Here is a 20919-nt window from a genome sequence, read left to right on the forward strand (position 1 = left end):
AGCTTTTCAATCTTTCTTTAGTATTTCATGTAGGCCTGTGGTGAAGGATTTAGCAATACAACAGACTTCATGCCAGCATTGAAATAGAAATCAGCAGTAACTAATTTCATGTCAAATATTAGTTGATTTTTATTTCATGCTCCATGAAGCATGAGTTTTTGTATACCTAAACATGGTACAAAAAACATCAATGTGCCTCTGTGTGTGTATGAGTGAAAGAAAGAGAGAGCGAGAGTAAAAGTGAAAGAAAAAGAGTAAAGTAGAGAGAATGCTGATGGTTTAGCTGCTTAGAATTTAGGTAGTTTTCTGTAAGCAAATAAGACCCTGGTGCACTTGAACACACATGCAAGTTGCAAGTTAAAAGACTGACAGGTTCTGGGACTCTAAATACTATTGTTCTGTACTTCATTTTCCTCACAGGAAAGAGAAAGCTGAGTGTGTACATAGTGACATCCTTCTTACCTTGTTGCTATTTGCTTGATGCTTTCCCACCTCTAAAAAAAAAAGTCATTTACCAAATGGGACCCTAATAAAGCTGTTTTAAGCACATACTCTTTTTCTCTCAGAAAACTTTGTGAATTAACTTCAATTGGCAACAAACAGCTCCTCTTAGGGACAGTCCCAAGTGCTTTTCAAATGCAGAAGTTGATGAGAAGACTGCCCTCAAAGGCTCACAGTAAAGTCCTGTGCTCACTGCAATATGGGTCACTTATACCGGTCACCTTGACCTCTGCTACCTTGAAGATAAATCTAGAGCATTTTCTTCCTCTGAGCTCATGTATTAGTCCTTTTCCATTGCTTAGAAGAGGATACCTGAAACTTGATATAATACAAAGAAATGAAATTTATTACTTATCATTTCAGAGGCTAGGAAGTCCAAAGTCCAGGGAACACATCTGGTGAGGGTCTTGTTCTTGGTGGTGACTCTACACAGCAACACGGAGTATCACATGATGAAGGGGATGAGCAAGACAGAACTAACCTCCTCACTTGCTTTTAAAGCCAGCAGAACCATTCCCATTACTCCATGAATGGATCAATTCATTCACGAGGGCACAGTTCTCACAATGCAATCACCTATTAAAATTTCCACCTTTCAGTCCACCGTAATCGATTTCCCACCCTCTTAACACTGTTACAGTGGGGATTAAGTTTGCAATACATGAACTTTGGGGGGACACATCTGACCCATAGAAGCTCATAAGAAGGTTTTATCAGTGCTTTTCCGGGCATGAAAAATCAACCAATATAAAACATATGCCTTGATTATGTTCTTCTGTTCATTCAGGAGAGACATCATCAGAAGAGCTAAAGCTTTGCAGTCTTGGGCTCCAGGTCCATTTCTTTCTCTTATTAACTATGTTACCAGTTAATCATTTATGTTACAATTGTATATTGAGTTATACTGAGAGCCAGACACTGTGTTATGCAATGGAGATAAAAAAAAAAATACGAGTGGTTTGTAACATGGGGAGAAAGGGACAATTAAGGAACAATTATGATATAATGTATTTGGGTGAATACTCAGGTTGTTGCGGGATCATAGAGAAATGTTCTCAGTATATGGTCCCTAGACCAGCGGCATCAGATTCACTTGGAAACCTGTTAGAAACACAAATTTTGGGGCTGTGCTCCAGATCTACGGAGCCAGAATGTGGGTGGTGCCCAACAGTATGCGTTTTCACAAGCCCTCCACGTGATTCTGGTACACACTAATGTTTGGCAACCACCGGCCTAGGAGAGAGACCCCTAACACAGACTCTGAGTCAGTAAAAACTTCCTAGAGAAGGTTGTGCCTGGGCTGAGCTCTGAAGGCCTTATCCAGGGGAAAATGGGAAGAAAAGTGTTTAGGTAGAAAACAGCTGCCTTTGCAAGACCAGAAAGTGAGAGAAGTCAGGGATCATGATAACATTGAGTGGCAATCTGTGTACTAGGTGTGTAGCATAGCTTACCTCTGATTCTCACCAGAACCATGGAAACGGTGTGCAATAATTCCACAGAAGAAGATGCTACAGTACTCAGGTTAAAAAAAGAAAAAAAAAAAAAAATGTGTCAAGATCATAGAGCTAATGTGTGGTAGAACTGGAACTTGAAACCAGTTTTCTCACCTCTGTAGATGGCAGTCTTTCCACTGTAAAACTTTACCTGTCAATGGGGACAGTCATTTCACCTGTGTCCTAGGACTGTGAGCAGCAAGTGAGTGCTGTAATTGAAAGCTATTTGTAAATGCCAAAATGTTTATGATCACTTTGGCATCCCTTTTTTTTCCCTTTGGAATAAGAAAGTCTGAGACACGTTGGCATTCTTCTGAGATATAAAATCTTGATGAAAAAGTAGGAAATTTTCACTAAATCAATGCTAGAATGGCTTCTTTGGTTATTTGTGGGAAAAAAAGTATGTAAATCCCAATTTTATTTTTCATTTTTGAGCTGTGAGGGGTGGCCTGGATGCATTCATTGAGCAGACAACTTGGTAAATCTCTTACAGGTGCCATGTTGCCAGAGTCTAGGAATACCATATTGAACAAGATAAATATGTTTTCTGTCCACGTGAAGATTGATAAACTGAACATCACTTTAAATAATAATATAGACAAGTCATCCAATTTTATTGTGACTGTAACTCTTTGCATTGTCAAAATTAAGCCCATCTGGGAAAGTCCTTCGGGTTACCAACAGCCTTGGGTTAAGAAGCAACCGACAGGCCTATGTTTCCACTCCAGCGATTGCTTTTTCTGATTATTTGTGCACTTCGGACATTCCTTCTTGAGCACATTTTCTTTGTTAAATTAGTGTTACTTGAGGGGAAAAAAAAATGAAGGTAGATAATTTCAGTGTTTAACAAAAAAATTAAGATATTTTTCTAGAATTAACTTTTGCTTCTTACTCTCCAAATGGGGGGTGGGGGAGGGGAGAAAAAAATTTTCAGACACAGCTGGGACTTCTTAAATATTAAGTCTATTCTAGGATCAGTCAGGTATTAATTAGCAATTAAATAAATGCACAATTACTAAAAAAAATTGTAATATTTCCTGGTTTTTAGAGAGAAGACGGGCTAATTTTGAAGGAAATGAATGTTTGGATAGAACAATTTGAAAGAGATTTGACAAGGGCACAGATGACAGAATCGAATTTGCAGGATAAATATCAGGTAATGTATGGAAAAAAGATTTCGATTTTTCAAAAACTTTTCATGAGTAAGATTCATATACAAGGGGACTTCAAAAAGTTCATGGAAAAATTTGTATTATCTTTCAATTATATGTTTCCCCAAACTTTTTGAAGTACACTCTTATGTCGTTTAAATCTGTGTTTAATCTTTCACATTATGTTAATGAGAAGTCTTTAAATAAATAATATGCATTATAATAAGTTTCTGCATAATTTGATACTTGTATTTCTATCTAAATAGGTAGTTTTAACCGCCATTTTCCCCCTCCCTAAATAGGTAGTTTTAAATTGCATTGTGTCCACACTATACATGGAGCTCTGAGGCTTCATCACTTTTCCATAATTCAGTCTTGTAGATGACCCCAAAACACAAACATAGAGTCATTGTTTTTGTAGAACTCATGGTCTTATAGGTGTCACCCAACACAAAAATTCCCACACACAGAAAAAAGAAACCCTCATGAGTCAAATTGAAATTTACTGTAAAATAAGCTGAATTAGGATTGCAACATGAATGTTTGGAGTGGGTCCATTAGACGGTCGATTTCAACTGCGACCTGCTTAGTTCAACAGCATTCAAGTTGAGATCACAGTTATTGATTCTCCCAGTCTCATTCCGCTGCCATTAATTGGATTTCTGCTTCCAATTTCCACTTCCAAGACACAAAGTTTTATAACAGTTTTTTCCCATTAAAAAGTTGTGATTTAGGGTGGGCCATTTACTTAGTTGCTTAGAGAGCAGTGTTAATAACACCAAGGTCAAGGGTTCAGATCCCCGTACAGGCCAGCTCCCAAAAAACAAACAAACAAAACAAGTTGTGATTTATTCTACACAGCATTGTCATTTTCCTTCTATTTAAAATCACTTCATTTTAGTGGCAAAACTAAATATAGTATATTCTATATTATATTTTACATTATATTCTACTCTACATCATATTTCAATCATTTTTGCTACAAAAAAAGGGCACAATGATGTGAGAGATTCAACATGGGAGACAATCAAAGATGTATCGATGGCATTAGTCTGTGTTTTTATATAATCATGTCTGTAAAATATGCCTGAATTTAGATGGATGATACATCAATATTATATCTGTTGAACTTGGCAGATCAATAAATGTGTGCTCATTATTCATGTGCTCTTTTGCTTTGAAACTCAATGTAGTCTTTTTTTTCCCAAAAATAAAATTTTCTGGGATGAGCTCCATTAAAAAATGATTCAGCCAGTAAATTGAGAACAGAAATGCAAGAATAGAATAAATATACTTATTTAGTCTGTTGGTGAATTTTAGTTTTAGCATAAATTATCAAAAAGAAATCCCAAGTTATAAAGTTACCTGTTGTACAGATGTTATTTTATAGGAGGGAAACAAAAAATTAGAAAAATATAAAACAGACATACTCCTTTTAGGCTAAAGATGATCACTAGTCTCTTGAAAATAGGGTAAGAGACTATCTGAAATCTGAATATAGGGAAAATTTTCTTTCATGTGTGTATTACATAATCAGCATTTTCCATCTGTTTCAACTTATTATTAAATACCGTATTTTCAAGTTTTTCCATGAGTAGGATCCTGTGGAATAAAATTAAAGATTGATGTTTTGATATGATTTAAATTCCATTAAGTTATAGAAATAGAAGTGAGGAATTGTGATAAAATTTTTATTCACCATCTCCCCCCAGTGTTCTTCATGTGAATTTACATGTTTTTTTATTATTTTGAAATTCTTTTAGATGTGCTATCTGCTAGATTCTGCAGCACCATTCTCGTGTTCTGTAACATAATTGTACATTCTAATGGTATTTTCAATTCATATTTGGACTTGGAATCACATTTCAGGATATATTAATTTAATGTAAAATGTAGAACTTTAAAATAACTACTTTTTATGTGAGTATTAAACTCATGGTTAAGTCTACATATTATAAATTTATTTTAACCATACTGTGACATACTTAATATTTTAATGCCATAAAATTAAAGCAAAGCGTTATTATGCAAATGAGGTCCCCTGAAGTAAACCTCTTTATTCAGGCTTACTTAAACACAAATTAAGGTATCTTTAATTTGGGGTTATTTTGATGTATGTAATTTGTATTTGTAAATTGTTTGGTACTTTGAAGTAAAGCAACTATCTTGATTATTAGCATAGATTTACACTCCTGTTTTCTATGATTTCCTGACAAACATGAACTGGTATGTAAATTACTTAACTAGAAATGAGAAATCCTAGGCTCTAGTCCTGCGTCTACCACTTGTCCTTGACAAGTTACTTCTGGGTTTCATAATAACAATGTGGGTCTATGTGGTAGGACTATGAAGGGAACTAGAGAGGATGACATGGAAAAGCACTTAGCATGGGATCAAGCTCATAGTCAGATGTTGGTGAACGGCAGCCACTACAGTATCATGACTGTCATTATTATTATCAACAACATATATTGAGTGCTATCCAAATATAAAGGATTGTTATTTAGGAAACGTGTTTTCCTTTGCTTTTGCTTTTTTTGACTCACTGCCATATTATTACTGTTTTTCCTCTTTTAGTCATTTAAGCACTTCAGAGTTCAATATGAAATAAAAAGGAAACAGATTGAACATTTAATACAACCATTACATAGAGATGGGAAATTGTCACTTGACCAAGCATTAGTAAAACAATCCTGGGATAGAGTGTCCTCCAGGGTAAGTTCCCCTGTGATTAATTACATTAAGGTTTAAGAATATTTTTCATCATCTTTTCCTACACAGTGATACTGCATGAGACCCTACTGCCTCTGTCTGAGGTTGGAAAGGCTTCACTTTAGGAGAATCTTTGCCCTCTTGTTAAGTTTTCCTGTAAGTTAGTGGAAGTGCTTGGTTTTACAGCTGTTTTCCTGCCTTGCCTAGCCTACATGGGATATTAGCCATTGACTAGATGATAGATTGAAATCCTGAGAGACCATCTGGATTACTGCTTACCTTACATGACTCAATTCTGGGTTGTTTGGAAGAGGTGACTGTCTTGTCTTGTAGAAGATTCTCACGAATAGAGCCTCAACAACTTCTCATATTCTGTTACTGTGTTTCATCAACACTTAATAATCTTCCTGTATTGACATACAATCTTGTATTTTTTAATTCAAGCGCCTCTTCTTATCTGGGTCACTCATAAATATGGAGGAAAACTACTCAGTATCTTTCATATTAACGTTCTTCGTGCTTTAAGACCAAGATGTCAAACCCTCGGACTTTTTTACCACTAATATGAATATTTGTCTTGAACTGACCTTTTTTTTTTTTTTTTTGATAATCTCATTTTTTCCATTGAATCCATCAAAGAATGGGTTAGTTCCTAAGCACCTCAACTCATCCTACCTGGCATTCCAGTAAGCTAGGAAATGGTGCTTGAGAATTGGGTAGAATGGAAGAAATGGAGAAAAGGTTAGAAAATCATAGGATTATAGAAAAAAATCCTGAAAACTCATCTTTGTCTACAGCTGTCTAGACAACCCTAATTTTTCTAAACTTGTTCTGATCACAAGTTTAGAGGTTGTACTGGAATTCTCATGCTGTTGATCAGGATACACATCTGCTGGTGCATAACTACTGCATCCTTTGAGAATGTCCACAAATTCAGGCTCTTTCCTTTCAGCAAAAGCAACACCAAAATTCAGTGGGTGCTTTTTGCTATTCCCACAAGAAGAAAGTTGCTTAAACTTCCAATATTCTTCCATGTCTAAGAAGCATTTTGAATTTCCTCAAAATTTGCTTGTAACTCTAATTTCTTCCCTATCCCCAAAGCATCAAACTCAGAACATAGATATTTGCTTATTTGATACTTATTAAATTAACCTGCAATTATTAACTTAAAGCCTCAGGTAGGCTCTAAAATCATTGGGGGAGATTTTAGGAGTTGTCTTCTGTATTAGAGATATTTCATTTTTCTGCCTTTTTCATTGCAGCTCTTTGATTGGCATATACAGCTTGATAAATCTCTTCCTGCACCTCTGGGCACCATAGGTGCCTGGCTGTACAGGGCAGAGGTGGCCCTGAGAGAGGAAATAACCATTCAGCAGGTCCATGAGGAAACGGCAAACATGATACAACGGAAACTGGAGCAACATAAGGTAAAAATTCTGGTTGGAAAACATTCCAGCATAATGGTCCTAGTGTGGCCTGGAGAGGGGGCCTCGTTAGATCCTGTCCTGGCAGAGACCTCCCAAATATCCATCCTTCATGACTCAGACACACAGCAGATTCTTAGACATTCTCTAATTTGCATTTTTCTTTCCTGTACTTGTTAATGACAGTTCCAGGAGGCTGATTTCCTAAGACATTTTCCTGGAGCTCTGTGGTACTTTTATCATCTGCAGCTATCTTTGTTACTTCTGTTACTATATTTATTTTCAAAAGATAAGCGCACGGATAGTATCCATTTACATAACAATGTGACTGGCTCTGGACCTCAGCCTTGACTTCAGTCTCTAGGAAGGCAGGCAGACATTCTCATGTCCTGGGGCTGTGGGGTTGGCTGGAGGGAAGGGTGGCCTTAGGAAGTGATGGATTAGGCTTTGATGGCCTCTTAGTCATTTGGAACATTTTTAGCTTAATGTACGGTCAGCTGTGTATAGTACAAGTTCCAATACACCTCTTTGTGTTTTGTGATAGTACGGGCCTCACTAAAAATGCTGTTTTTCATTAAGGTCACATTAATGCAATCCTGCTTTTTGTGCAATTGAATTTTGCTCCCATTTGCTGTGTCGTGGCGGGGTTTTACTGCATATGTAGAAAACAAACTGATAAATGAAAATGTGTGCGCCTGACTACATAGGAGCAATTTATAGCTCAGAAATATTTTCTGCCAGATTATTGAGGTGTTCTTTAAAAAATCACTACAAGGAAATAGACTATTACATGTTCTAGACTAGCTCATAAAGCATGTTCAAGACAGATTTTGTTTTGTGCTTCTCTGGGACCTCACTTTTGGAATCAGCAGTGTACAGATACAGAGGCAACACGCCCTTTCAATTCAGCTGACTCAGCCCCAGACTAGCTCATCAGACTGACAGAGCCAGATTTCACAGTCACAGGGTGTCACTCAGGGGCTGCCTCCATTACTCCTGGCCCTTACTTAGTTACCCTCAGTGGCTTCAGACACTTTTAGATTTGCTCGTGATCTTCGCCCTCCCCACCACTGTCAACACACTCACACATAATTCCTCATCATCTGGCTTCTCAGATGACTTTGGGGTCTGTGCCATCTGTATAATACAACATAAAATCTGGGCCTGCTAGTCTGCACCTTAGCTTTCTGAGAATGGGGGAAGCTGTCAAGGAGCCAGAATGCAGGCCTCATACAAAATCAAGTCCTAAGGATTTTTTCCTGGGATTGAGCCAGGTTAAGGATTCTCAGAAGCATAGAAACAACTGGGCCCTGTCATTATTGAGACTCCCAGATATCAAAACTAGGGAAAACAGGTTTATACAAATAATACCTCTTTAACAAATTAGCAATTAAGTATATATAACATACAACAATTTCTATTCGTGTAAAACATGTAACAATTGAAATTATTTTAACTGACAATTTTTTTTTTGCTTCCTAAAATTTATTTATGTTTAATTGACACATAGTGATTGTACGTATTTATAAGGTACAGAGTTATATTTCAATACATGTATACGATATTTAATGATCAAATCAGGGTAATTAGCATATTCATCATGGCAAAAACTTATCATTTCTTTGTGATGAGACCATTTGAGCTCCTCTCTTCTAGCCAATTGAGAACATACAATACATTATTGTTAATTAAAAATGCCCACACTACTGTAGACCACTAGAACTTATTTGTACTATGAAGCTGTGATTTCGCATCCATTAACCAACCTCTCCACCCCCCTCCCCCATCCCCTTCAGAACCATCTGTTCTGAGTTAAGACCAACCCCTCCACTGTGCAATCTATCCCATCCTCCCCCGTCTCTCCCAAAGAAAATTCCTGTTATATTTCCCTCCTTTATTTGTTTTTTCTCTACCTTTCTCTGCTGGATTTCCTCCATCCACATACAAATACGCTGTTATTTCTCTCATTGTTAACAAGTCTCTTTCTTAACGACTTCCCCTTTCAGCTACTGTCCAATTTTTTCCTTCATTTTACAGCAAAGCTCTTGAAAAAATCCCTTTTTTCGTTTTAAAATTCTCTTCTCTCGTTCTTTCTAGAACTTGTTCTAATCAAGCTTTCCCTCACCTGGCCACCCATGCAAAGTTTACTTTGCATGTTCACCTTGTGCCTGTAGTAACCAATGTGAATATTTGATACAAAAGAAGTCACTTCAGAGTTTTAAGTAAAGTGTAGAATGTATATCAACTGTGAGTTAAACGTGTGATTCAGCAAATATGCATTGAGGGCCTACTGTGGGCCAGTGTTCAGCACCAGGGCAAGAGGCGAAGGTGACAAGGTCCAGGTATTGGTGGTACCTCCAGTCTAGAGGGATGAGAAACGTCCATGTGTTTTGTTGTTTATATAATAGAGTCAAGTCTAATCTAAATGTTCCACTGTAGAGAGAATGTCCTACTATGTAACTGTGTTACTTACTAGATAATTATAAGATTTCACAGAAATATTAATTAAGTGCATAGTATAGGTGGCATTAGCCCCTGTCAGGAAGTGAGTTTTAAGTTGGACGATGCACATGCTATCTCTGTTTTCAGTGACTTTATGATTTGAGGCTCTTGATGAGCCCTTCTGGATCTTTTGACAGAGAGAGGGAGAAAGACTGACTATGCCAGTTACCAGGAGTGCAGCTAGAACAATCTCTCTGCCAAAATGTAGTGAACAAGCCATAAAAACCAGAAACAAAGTGGAGCAGGGAGAGGAAGAGGGGCGGGAGACCGAAAAAACCAAAAAGGACTAGATTAAAAAGAAAACTGGGGAAAGCAATAAAGAGACATCAGGAAGCAAGCAGAGGCAGATAGGAGCTAAGGCCAGGTTCAAAGTGCAGCTCAGAATGATCTTTTTATTGAGGTAGAAACTTTTACTAGGCCTGGGCACAGTTGCTTTCAGTAGCAGTCATAAAACGATGTAATTGTCAATGATGAGGTCAATTCTCATCTGTTCAAAATATATTTGTTAGGTGCTTATAATAGGCTAAGATTTGAAGGAAAGAAGTTGGAGTCATTGTTGAGATAACTGAATTCTAGATTTCCTCAATGGCTGTAAGTCAGTCTATCAAATAACTCCTCTCTGCTTGTATACTGGGCTCACCTGGAGATGCGACAAGTTTGGAAAAGCACAGTAAAGGACTCATTGACACGTAAATAAGTATGTTTGAGAATATTATCTGCCCTTCCCAGGCTGAAAGACTAATTCTGATTCTTGTGAAGAAAATTTCAATATGCTATCAAAATTTAAAATGCTTGGTTTTCTGAGTTCTTTACACTTAAAAAAAAAACCAGAATAATTATTACTTAATGCATGAGCAGTATTTGCAAATTGGATTCAGATAAATTTTTAAATGTATGAGGGTACTTCAAGAAATTCATAGAAAAATTGGTATCATCTTTTAATTCTATTTTTCCATGAACTTTCTGAAGTACCCTCATATTTTAGAGTTTACTTTATGTTCTGCCAATGTTTTGTGGTTTTATTTACATATATATATATATAAATTAACTCACACTGTGTCAGAATATATTTATTCTGCAAAGAAAAGTGTACTTGTGTTATCTTTTCTATTTTCCAAATACTATAATGCTCAGTCATCTAGAAAGATAGCAATAACCGTATTATTGAGGATTTAACCATGTTTCAGTTTTAAGTATGTAGTTTTGCCGAACACTTGACATGAGGGATATGGGATAGTTCTTATCCTCTTCTGCAGATGAGTGAACTGTAGGCAGAGAGAGGTTAAGTGAGTTGCCCAAGGACACAGAGTTAATAATCCAGGTTGTCTTAAGCGCTAAGCTTAAAATATGCCTATAAAGCTATTGATATGCTGGCGGGTGATGGTGAGAGATTGGTCAACAGATACAAAACCACAGTCAGACAGAATATGTTCTGGTGTTGAATTGCTTCGTAGGATGACTACAGTGAACTATATTGTATTGTATATTTCAAAACAACTACAAAAGAACATTTTTGAATGTTCTCATCATGAAGAAATGATGAATGTTTAAGATGATGGATATACAATCTAGCCTGATTTCATCATTTGACCATTACACAATATATCCATGTATCGGATAATCACACTGTGCTCCATAATTTCACAATTATGCTGCGTCAATCAGAAGTTTTATGAAAGCTACTACATATAGTACACATAGAGGGATTATACTGATTAGTTTAGTAGTAGTAGTGCTGCTTTGGCAAAGTAAGGCTTTCAGTTAAGGACTCATGAGAATAGTCATGAGACGTCACCAGCCATCTTTACTGTAGTTATGAACTTCACTCCGGTCCCTTTCCCTCCTTTCTTGAAGATTTTATTTCCTGGATGACAATGCATGCCATAATGCTTAATAACGTCAGTGACCCATAGATGATCCTCCCAGTATCCTGGCCTCTTAGTTCCTTGACCCTGTCTTCCTTCATGATCCTGGCCTGCCCCCTACCCTAGCCACTCACTTTATAGTCATAACCAAGAGTTATCACCAGTAACTGAAACCCCTCCACCGTGTCTCTGTCACGCATCTCACTGTCTAACTAAACAAGTCTCCATCTCCTCTGTGCCCTTTCATCCCTCGATCCTACTGCCTTTCACCACCTCCCATCCTCTCCATTTCTTCACTGCTTACATGCCATGTTCAGTCATTAAAAGTCACCCCTTGTATACCCTTCGATTGCTTTGTCTACATCTCACTTTGTCCCACTACCCTGGTTAAAACACAAGGCTGGTTAAAGCCAACTCTCTGCCTGGTTCATGCCCACGCACATGCTGCTGATGGTGGCTGGAGAAAAACACACCCCCAGGCACAATGACTAACCCAGCAAGGCCCTTCATGCTGCCTGGCAATCCCAAGGTGTTCCGCGACTCCTTGCCTGGCCATTTCTGGAACAGCTATTTCATACCTTGTCTCCTCAAACCTTCCACACCTCCTCCCCTTCCTCACCCTTAACTGATGACATTGCTTCCTTTTTCTCTGAGAAAATAGAAGCAATCAGAGCAGAATTTCCACAAGCTCCCACGACCACACCAACCCACCTACTTGCATCTGTGCTGAATACTTGGTCTTTGCTCCTGTTACTACGGGTGAACCATCTGTTCCAGCTGAGGCCGTCCCCTCCACTGTGCATCCAATCCCATCCTCCCAAAAAAAGACTATTCCTGTCATTCTTCCCTTATTTATTTATTTTTTCTCTGTCTCTCTCTGTTGGATTTTTCCCTTGCACTTACAAATATGAGGGTACTTCTGAAAGTTTGGGGAAAAATAGAGTTAAAAGATGACATGAATCTTTCCCTGAACTTTGTGAAGTACCCTTGTATGCTATTACTTCTTTCATCTCAAGTCTCTTTCTTAACCCAACTTCCTCTTTCAGCTACTGTCTAATTTTCCTCCTTCCTTTTACTGCAAAGCACTTTGAAAAAAGTTGTCTATGTTCTCGTTTTTGCTTTGAAAGTTTCTTCGCTGTTCTTTCTAGAACCTATTCCAGTCGAGCTTTTCCCTTCCATGCTACCCAGACCAAGTTTATCAGGTTCACTTGTTCTCACCAATGACCAGTTCTCAGTCCTCATCTTCCCTCACCTGTCAGAAGCATCTTACATAATCGTTCCCTCATCCTTGAGACACTTTCTTCATTTGGTTTCCTAGTTTCCTTCCTCCCTCCTGGCTATACCTTCTAGTCCTTCGAGAAACAGAAATGTGTATTGTTCACCCTCTGCAAGAAGCAGTGCTCCAGGCATTTGTGATAAACCCAAAAGCACAACAGACAAAAATCCCTGCCCTTAGGTAACTGGCCTTCTAATGGGAGGAGGCAGATAAAACTAATAAATATAAGAAATAAAAAAGTGTAGGTTAGAAGGTAAAAGGCCAGGGGGTATTAGGTTGTGTTGCACTTTTAAACAGGGCAGTCAGCAAAATCTCACTGGAAAGATGACATCCAACAGGCCAGCACATTTCCACCTCAGGGTCTTTGCCCTTGCCAAACCTCTGGAAAGTTCTCTCTCTTCCCTTGGCTAAAACATTCTCCTACTGATATTCCCATTACATTATTCCTCATCTCCTTGGGGCCTTTACTGAAAGGTCGTCTCTTAGTCAACCCTTTCCTGGCCAACTCTTTTGAAATTACAACTTCTCCAAAACTCCCTATCCCCCTTTCTCGTTTGATATTTCTCTCTAGAATTTATCATCATTTCAACTGTCATCTGTTTTAATTATTTATCTTATTTATTGCTTGATTTCCTGTGCTATCTTGTCAACTCCATAAGTGCAAGGATGGTTGTTTTTTTCACTGTTGTATCCCCATATTCAGACTCTCAAAATTTTAATTGAGTCAATATTGAGTCATGCTTTCTAGAAATTTGTCCATTTGAATAAGTCTTAAAAGTTATGGGCATAAAGTTGTTCAAAAAAAAATTTTTTTTTCCTTTTTGTCTTTTTTTACTGACTGGTAACGGGATCGCAACCCTCGGTGTCGCGCCCGCACCGCGTTCAGCCAGTGAGCGGGAACCGGTCTGCACATGGGATCCGAACCCTCGGCGGGAGCGCCGCCGCACTCCCAAGCGGCACACTCTCCAGTGTGCCACCGGGCCAGCCCCCAAAATTTTTTAAAATATATTTTGTAATCTTTTCTGGGCCTGTAGTTAAGCCACAATTTTTTTCCCAGTATTGTTTCTTTGTACTTTTATTAATTGCACATTGACATTGTTAATTGTTCTGTCATGCCCTAACCATCTTTTCTCATCCATTTTCTTAGAAGAGGAACAGCAATGTTTCCATGGTATTTCTCTGGCTGCTATGTGAGAAGGGACTAGGTTAGGGATGAAGGGTAGAAGCCAGGGCACCATTGCAATAATCCAGGTAGAGTGGTTGAAGCCAGGTGGGAGCTGTAGAGATGATGAGAAATGGTCAGAGTCTGAATACATTTTGAGGGCAGAGTTAACAGAATTTTCAGCATTAGATATGAATTGTGAAAGAAGAGGAGTCATAAATGATGCTGTAATTGTTGGGCTAAGCAACTGAAAAAGTGGAGTTTCATGAGTTGAGATGGGGAGACAACGAAGCAGGTTTGGAAGGAAAGACCAGTTTGGGGAATGATAAGTCTTTTTCTCACCCAAACAGACATGTGGAATACGTCGTAGGAAGTAACAGAGCAGGAGTTCAGGATAGATGTGTGGTCTGGAGATAAAAATTCAGATCATTGACATATAGAGGGATATTTAAATCTCTGAGACTGAAGAAATTAAATAAGTATAGGTGGAAAAAAGAAAATGATCAAGGGCTGAGTCCCAAGGGAATTCAATATTAGGAGATCAAAGAGTAGAAGATAAACCTGCAAAAGCCAAAGGAGGCCCAGCCAGTGAGGTAGGAGGAAATCCAGCCACTCTGTTGTCCTAGAAGCCAAAGGAAGCAAGTGTATCAAGGACAGGGTATTTTCAGTAGACTAGCAACAGCCATTCTTTTGAAATGCAGCTTGGATCATTTCAGCACTCTGCTCAAAATGCTCCACTGGCTTCCATTTACTCAAAATAAACACAAAAGTTCTTACAAAGGCCCCTCTGCAGCTCTTTCCCTCCTGCTGCCCTTCTTACCACACCACCTGCTACTGCACCTGCTCCCTGCACTCTGTCTCCATCACTGAGAGAGGTAGAACTCCCACAGCGATGTGGATTCGTTGTTTTTCCTTGTCATTCTATCAGTTACTGCTTTATATATTTTGAGGCTTAATAAGAATGTTTAAGCTCAGCATTAAAATATCTTATACTAAGTTGCAAGCTTCATCATTAATCAATTAATACTTATAAGAATTATTGCTTATTAAAATTATTATTTATAACAATTTCCGTTCTGAAATCTATTTTGTCTGATACTAATATGGTCTCTTTTTGTTAGTATTTGCCTGACATGTTGTTTTTCATTCTATTAATTTCCACCTATCCATGTTCTTAATGATTAGGTGTATCTCTTATAAAAAGTAGATGGTTCTGTTTGGTTTGTTCAATCTGACAATCTCTGTCTTTTAACTAGGAAATTTATATAACATTCACACTTATTGATATACTTGAATTTGTTTCTACCATCTAACTCTTTACTGTCTATTTGCCCTGCCTTCCCCCCCCCCTAATTTTTTGCTTTTTAATAAATTGATTGAGGAGGTTAGGTTTGTTTTTTTGGCTTGCTCATTTTTCTTACACCATGGTTTTACCCCTGCTGGTTTGCCCATTATAAAGTCCAGTTGTGCACTATGACTGCCCTTGAAATTTGACCATAGATACTAACAAAATTGAAAGTCAATCAATATCTAAATCTCCTCTTAATAGATATAAGAAATTAAGAACACTTTGTCCAGATTATTTTTCTAATTTAAATACTGTTTTTGTCAAGTATCAAATTTCCAACATTTTTCTAGTATCATAACTTTGTTTCTGCTGGTTCCTATTCATGGTGACTTGTTTCCTGTGGTTGGTGATCTTTGCTTTCCTTCTATTGTATTTGCATTTGCTAAAAGTGGGCCAGTTAGCCCGTGTTGAGGGTTCTGGCTAAATGGAAGAGATCCCATTTTAGTTTCTCAACTTATTCATATTCTAAGATTCTATCTCCTGCAGCAATGGTATAGATACTTGCCCAGGACTATCTGGCTTTTTCTATTTGCTTTTGCTCACAGGTCTGTGATCTAGTTTTGGGTCATGTTTTATTGAGAATGAGAAACTTAAAAGATTTCACTTACTTGCTGTGATTCCCAGCAAAGTGCATTAAAATCATATGTTTGCTGTTTTATAGCAAAAGGACCTTTCAGAGGAATCAGTGATATCAAGTCAACTGCAGAAGTTCCTTTATCATTTGTCTGAAAATGTTGTTTGTTTATTTTGGTATCTTGTAAAGACTTTTTCAATACACTAGATACTAAAAACTGTCACATATAACTAATTAGAATTAGCTGTGGTGATGGCTTCAGGTTTATTCTGCAGTCACTTGGGGGAGTTTCCACCAAAACCATAAATGATAGACATGTGTCTGGATGTAATAAAGGAGATGGAGAGTAACTAAAATACTCATCATCAATAGCTACTCTAAGAATAGTCCTCTATCCTCTTGGCATTGGCTCTTGGTTGCCCATAGTAACCCCCATTTGGGTACAAATCACTTGTGAATATCTGTGAAGTTACCTACAGACTCAGAGCAAGTCAAAACATGATCTAGCAAAATATATCAGGAGAGAAGCAGTTTGGCCCTAAAGTTTTCTACAGCTTTAAGATGTAATTTATGTGGACAAACACATATGGACCTTAAAACTAATTTATGATGTAAGTGCCTTCGTTTGTTTCTTTTATCAAGTGTGTCTCTTTTGATTTTAGGGTTTTTTGCTTATATTTTCTCCAATTAGTCCATCAAATCCTTCATGAATCTCTTTTCACCTCACTATTTCCTTGCTTCCATGCAAGAAATTGGCTAGGGGTGAAATACATGTATGTCTTTTTATAAGTAAGTTTGTGGACGGTGAAAAATGTGGCAAACAAATCAAGGAAGATCATACTAACCTAAATAAATGAATCCAACCTTCAGAGTTCTATACAGAGTGTAAAGAATATTTCTAAACATCACATTTTATCTTTCTACTGTGCTATGGGACATTCCCTGCACCTGTTTGAATTTTTCTAAACAAAGGGATATTTTCAAAGTATGTTGTTGTATAATTAACATTTTAGATGGCAAACAAATATTACTTTATAGCAATAGCCCACACATATTCAAAATAAAATATCATCACGCATTGTCTACATGTATTGAAATATAACTCGGCATTACTGCTTACCCCGTAAAAATGTGCAATCGATATATGTCAATTAAAATTTTTTAAAAAATAATCTAATATCTTTTACCATTAAAGGGTTAAATTTGTTATGCTTAGTTTTAAACTTCTAAAAACCAACATATCCAAAATCAAGGATGGAGGAAGAATACTAAAATAATTGTTTATAGCAATAATTACATTTTCCTTTGGATCATGTGCCTTTAAAATGTCTAAATACATTGCTGTGCAAGTGTCATGTGTGTTTAAAAGATGCCATAATTATTAGACACTGCTCTAGCATAGTGTCTTGTACAGAAGCACCTGGCTCTTGTTCAAGGTAAAAGCCTGTAATAGGCACTGAGCTGCATATGAATGTGGCAGCAGGATCAAGTTGTTGAATACATTGACTCATCCGTGCAGGCTGAAAATTATGCTTCTTAGCCTCCTGTGAACATGTTTCCTCATTTTTTATTTTTTTAAAATTTTGTCTTAGGATCTGCTTCAAAACACAGATGCCCACAAAAGAGCATTCCATGAAATCTACCGGACCAGGTCTGTTAATGGGATCCCAGTGCCACCTGATCAATTAGAGGACATGGCCGAGAGGTAAGGGAATGGTTTTAAATGAAGTCTCTTTTTAGAATGCTGGTGGATGCTTTTTACATGTCTTTTCTTTTCAATGAATTGTTTTGTGTGGGTTTTTTTGTTTTTTTACAAAGATACTCATATTTGGTAAATAAAAAGTGGCTCCCATAACATATACTAAGAATGCCAACATCCTAATATATTATTAACTGCAATGAGTGAACCCGAATGTACCCACAGCCTGGAAATCACAGAGATGGTTTCTTCATAGGCTGTATTTTTATTCAGCACTGTAAGGAACATTATGTAATATTGCAAAAACAGCTTATAAAAGAAAAAGATGAGAGATGTGTTGGCAGGGAAAAGAACTAAATCAAAGACTTCAATCAATCATGTTTTGCCTTTAAACCCAGAGGTAGAAAAGGAATTAGATCTCCAGATAGTAATCAGCCAGAGTTTAGAAGACCTTATGGCTACATTATATTTAAGGCTGGCATGTAACAGGTTAAGTAAGCATCGTTCTGTTACTATTAGTTACATTCTGTAAATTCTCGGTGTTTTATTTCTAGGTTTCATTTTGTTTCCTCCACATCAGAGCTACACTTAATGAAAATGGAATTTCTAGAATTAAAGTACCGTCTGCTCTCACTGCTGGTTCTTGCAGAGTCAAAGCTGAAGTCTTGGATCATCAAGTACGGGAGGAGAGAGTCTGTGGAGCTTCTTCTGCAAAACTACATTGTAAGTCCCTGGGGCTTTGACAGAGAAATCAGACGACCCGTGGATTTAGCATTTTACACCTACCAATTTGATGCTATTTTAATCTTGAATTTAAACATAAAGGTACTGTTGTGTTAAATGGGTTAGATGTAATTTTATGAGCTTTTCATAATCATCTGAAATATAAACCTATATTCTTTAGAATTTCACTCTTTAAAACCCTATAGTTTAGAGAGATTTTGCTGCATTAATCATATTGAACCATTATGATTGACATTACTACTTAAGGAAAAAAAAAGTTTTTGCATGATATACCCATGACTTTGACTGGAGTTCACCATTGAAACTGAATTAAAATACTTGAGATTATCTTTGCATCTTCTAAAATCCAGTCAACAGTAGTTTAGAACAATTCTCAATTGTACACATGGGGACTGTTTTTTTAGATTAGGTCTAGAGTGCCTTTTTCATGCTCATCCCTGAGCCTCATTTCTCTTTCTGTGCACCCAAGAAGAGTGAAATTTTGTCTATATATCTTTGTGCCAACTTAATTTGTAGAGTCCCTCATATTTTGGGACATCAAGATATATAATCCTATATCTACATAGATAGTGAAAGAATTAGGTTGTTCTGTAACTAGCAGTTTCCATTTACATGTAATTAGTGTATTATATTTATTAAAGGCAGTTTATTTCTCTTCATCGATTAAACAAATTTATTTGCAGCACAAATTTGCTCATAAAATTAATGTTAATAGGGCATCTCAGTCCTCTATTCTTCCTTTATGTTGAAACACAAATTCTAAATGATAAATCAATGAACTTGTAAAATGTCAGCTCATTTATAACCTGAATGGTCACAGTGACTTTATAGTATATTGTGCTTGATCACTTATTCAAATCATACTTTACTGAAGCATCTTAGAACCATAATATATTTTGCTACATTTTAATTTCATTTTCTAAATATAACATGTATTTAAAAAAAAAAGATTTACTGGTTGAAAGTAAAATCTTTCTGTAGATTTACTAAAATTGTCTAGGAAGCATTTGTTAAAAAATGTGAAATCTGTTACGATATGTTCCTTTATTCATTTAAAATTATTTTGAAAGCAATGAAAAATCCAACTTTTAAGATTCAAGCAATTACATTATTCCTTTAAATATTAGCTATAGATAAGCATTTATACTTTTAGGTTTAGTCACATCAAATGATACACTCTGAGCCCAGTAGTTAATTATACAGAAATAATTCTTTGTTCTTGCTATTTAAGAACAGCCAATCAGACTTAAACACCTAATGACACTGTTCTACTAGGTTAATGTTCCAATACAATGATGTTAATAATTCTCTTTGAACTTCTCAAAGGATATATAGGGAACTGTTATTAATAATAAAAAAAGTCAGCACTTCCTGCCTACTCCGTAAAGTTAAAGAGAAGTTTACTAAGCTGCTTATTTCAAACAGCTTGGTAACTTTCACAATTATTTGTAAAATTACTAATCACCCTACACACATAGCATGTTGTAATGAACATTTCCTGATATTCTCATCTTGAGTTAAGGATACCTGTTTATTGCTCATTTCTTTTCATAAAGGGTTTTAAGGCACTTTTTTGTTTAATCATTTTAATAACTAAGTTATTGAGTGTTTCCCATGTACCAGGAGTTTTGCCTGTATCATCTTTCATCCTGATGATGCCTATATGGGCTGGACATTTTCACATGGTTGTATAAACTGAGGAGACAGGTTAGAAGCACCATGTGCCACTTTCAAGGTGGCACAGATGGTAAGATGTGGAGTCAGAACTTGAATCTAAATCTTTCCAAGTCAAAAGCCCTTGTGCTTAAATATTGACTATTACTATCTTAAAAATTGTCTGTAAAAAAATTTTTTTAACTCAAAAGACCAAATCATTGATACGTTATCTTGCATTTTAGTGAACTAAAGAATGTAGCTCAAGTGAATATTAGTTCTACTTAATACTGGTCCATATTGGACAATATTTTACATGTATGGACTGTAGCCTGATGGTTGCTGTAATTGATGTGTGAGGCAGCCTGATGTGGGGTTGGAGACAATAGTTGAAGACCAGCCACGAGTCAGAAGAGTGTTTGAATCATGATCCAGTACTTAATACCCATGTGACTATGTGAATAACTCAATTTCTAGAAGACTTAGTCTTTCCCAAATTTTTAATAATAATGATAATAATATAATAGAATTTTTTCTGAGAAACAAAGAAGCACATCCTGCTTTTCTTCTATGTCACATCCCATAGAGCCTCTTTTTTGCAGTTTTTGGGAAAATCTTTCTCTTTCAAAGAGACTATTTTGAAGAGCATGAAGACTTTCAAACAAAATTATAAAGCCAGTCTTAAAATGTAATCCTTTTCGTAGTTCCTAAAAAAAAAAATATTACAATAAGCCATATGCGGCTATATCATCTAATAACCAAAGTCATATTCAGTCTATTAAGACGGCATAGTTATCTCATCCTTAGTCTGAATT

At 36.7% G+C, this 20919-nt stretch overlaps 1 protein-coding gene across 1 annotated transcript in view; it reads left to right on the forward strand.

Annotated features, from left to right (window-relative positions):
• Positions 1–20919, forward strand: part of LOC103606144 (nesprin-1-like) — a gene marked incomplete at its 5' end in the record, with an annotated part of 130330 nt that overhangs the window by 23508 nt on the left and 85903 nt on the right. The window contains 5 exons of the mRNA XM_008590735.1: positions 3043–3150; positions 5723–5860; positions 7120–7284; positions 17601–17713; positions 18262–18430. Of these exons, the coding sequence (XP_008588957.1) occupies positions 3043–3150; positions 5723–5860; positions 7120–7284; positions 17601–17713; positions 18262–18430 (693 nt within the window). The remainder of the gene's footprint in view (positions 1–3042; positions 3151–5722; positions 5861–7119; positions 7285–17600; positions 17714–18261; positions 18431–20919) is intronic.

Source organism: Galeopterus variegatus, unplaced genomic scaffold (genome assembly GCF_000696425.1).
Source record: "Galeopterus variegatus unplaced genomic scaffold, G_variegatus-3.0.2 Scaffold6343, whole genome shotgun sequence".
Lineage (NCBI taxonomy): Eukaryota > Metazoa > Chordata > Mammalia > Dermoptera > Cynocephalidae > Galeopterus > Galeopterus variegatus.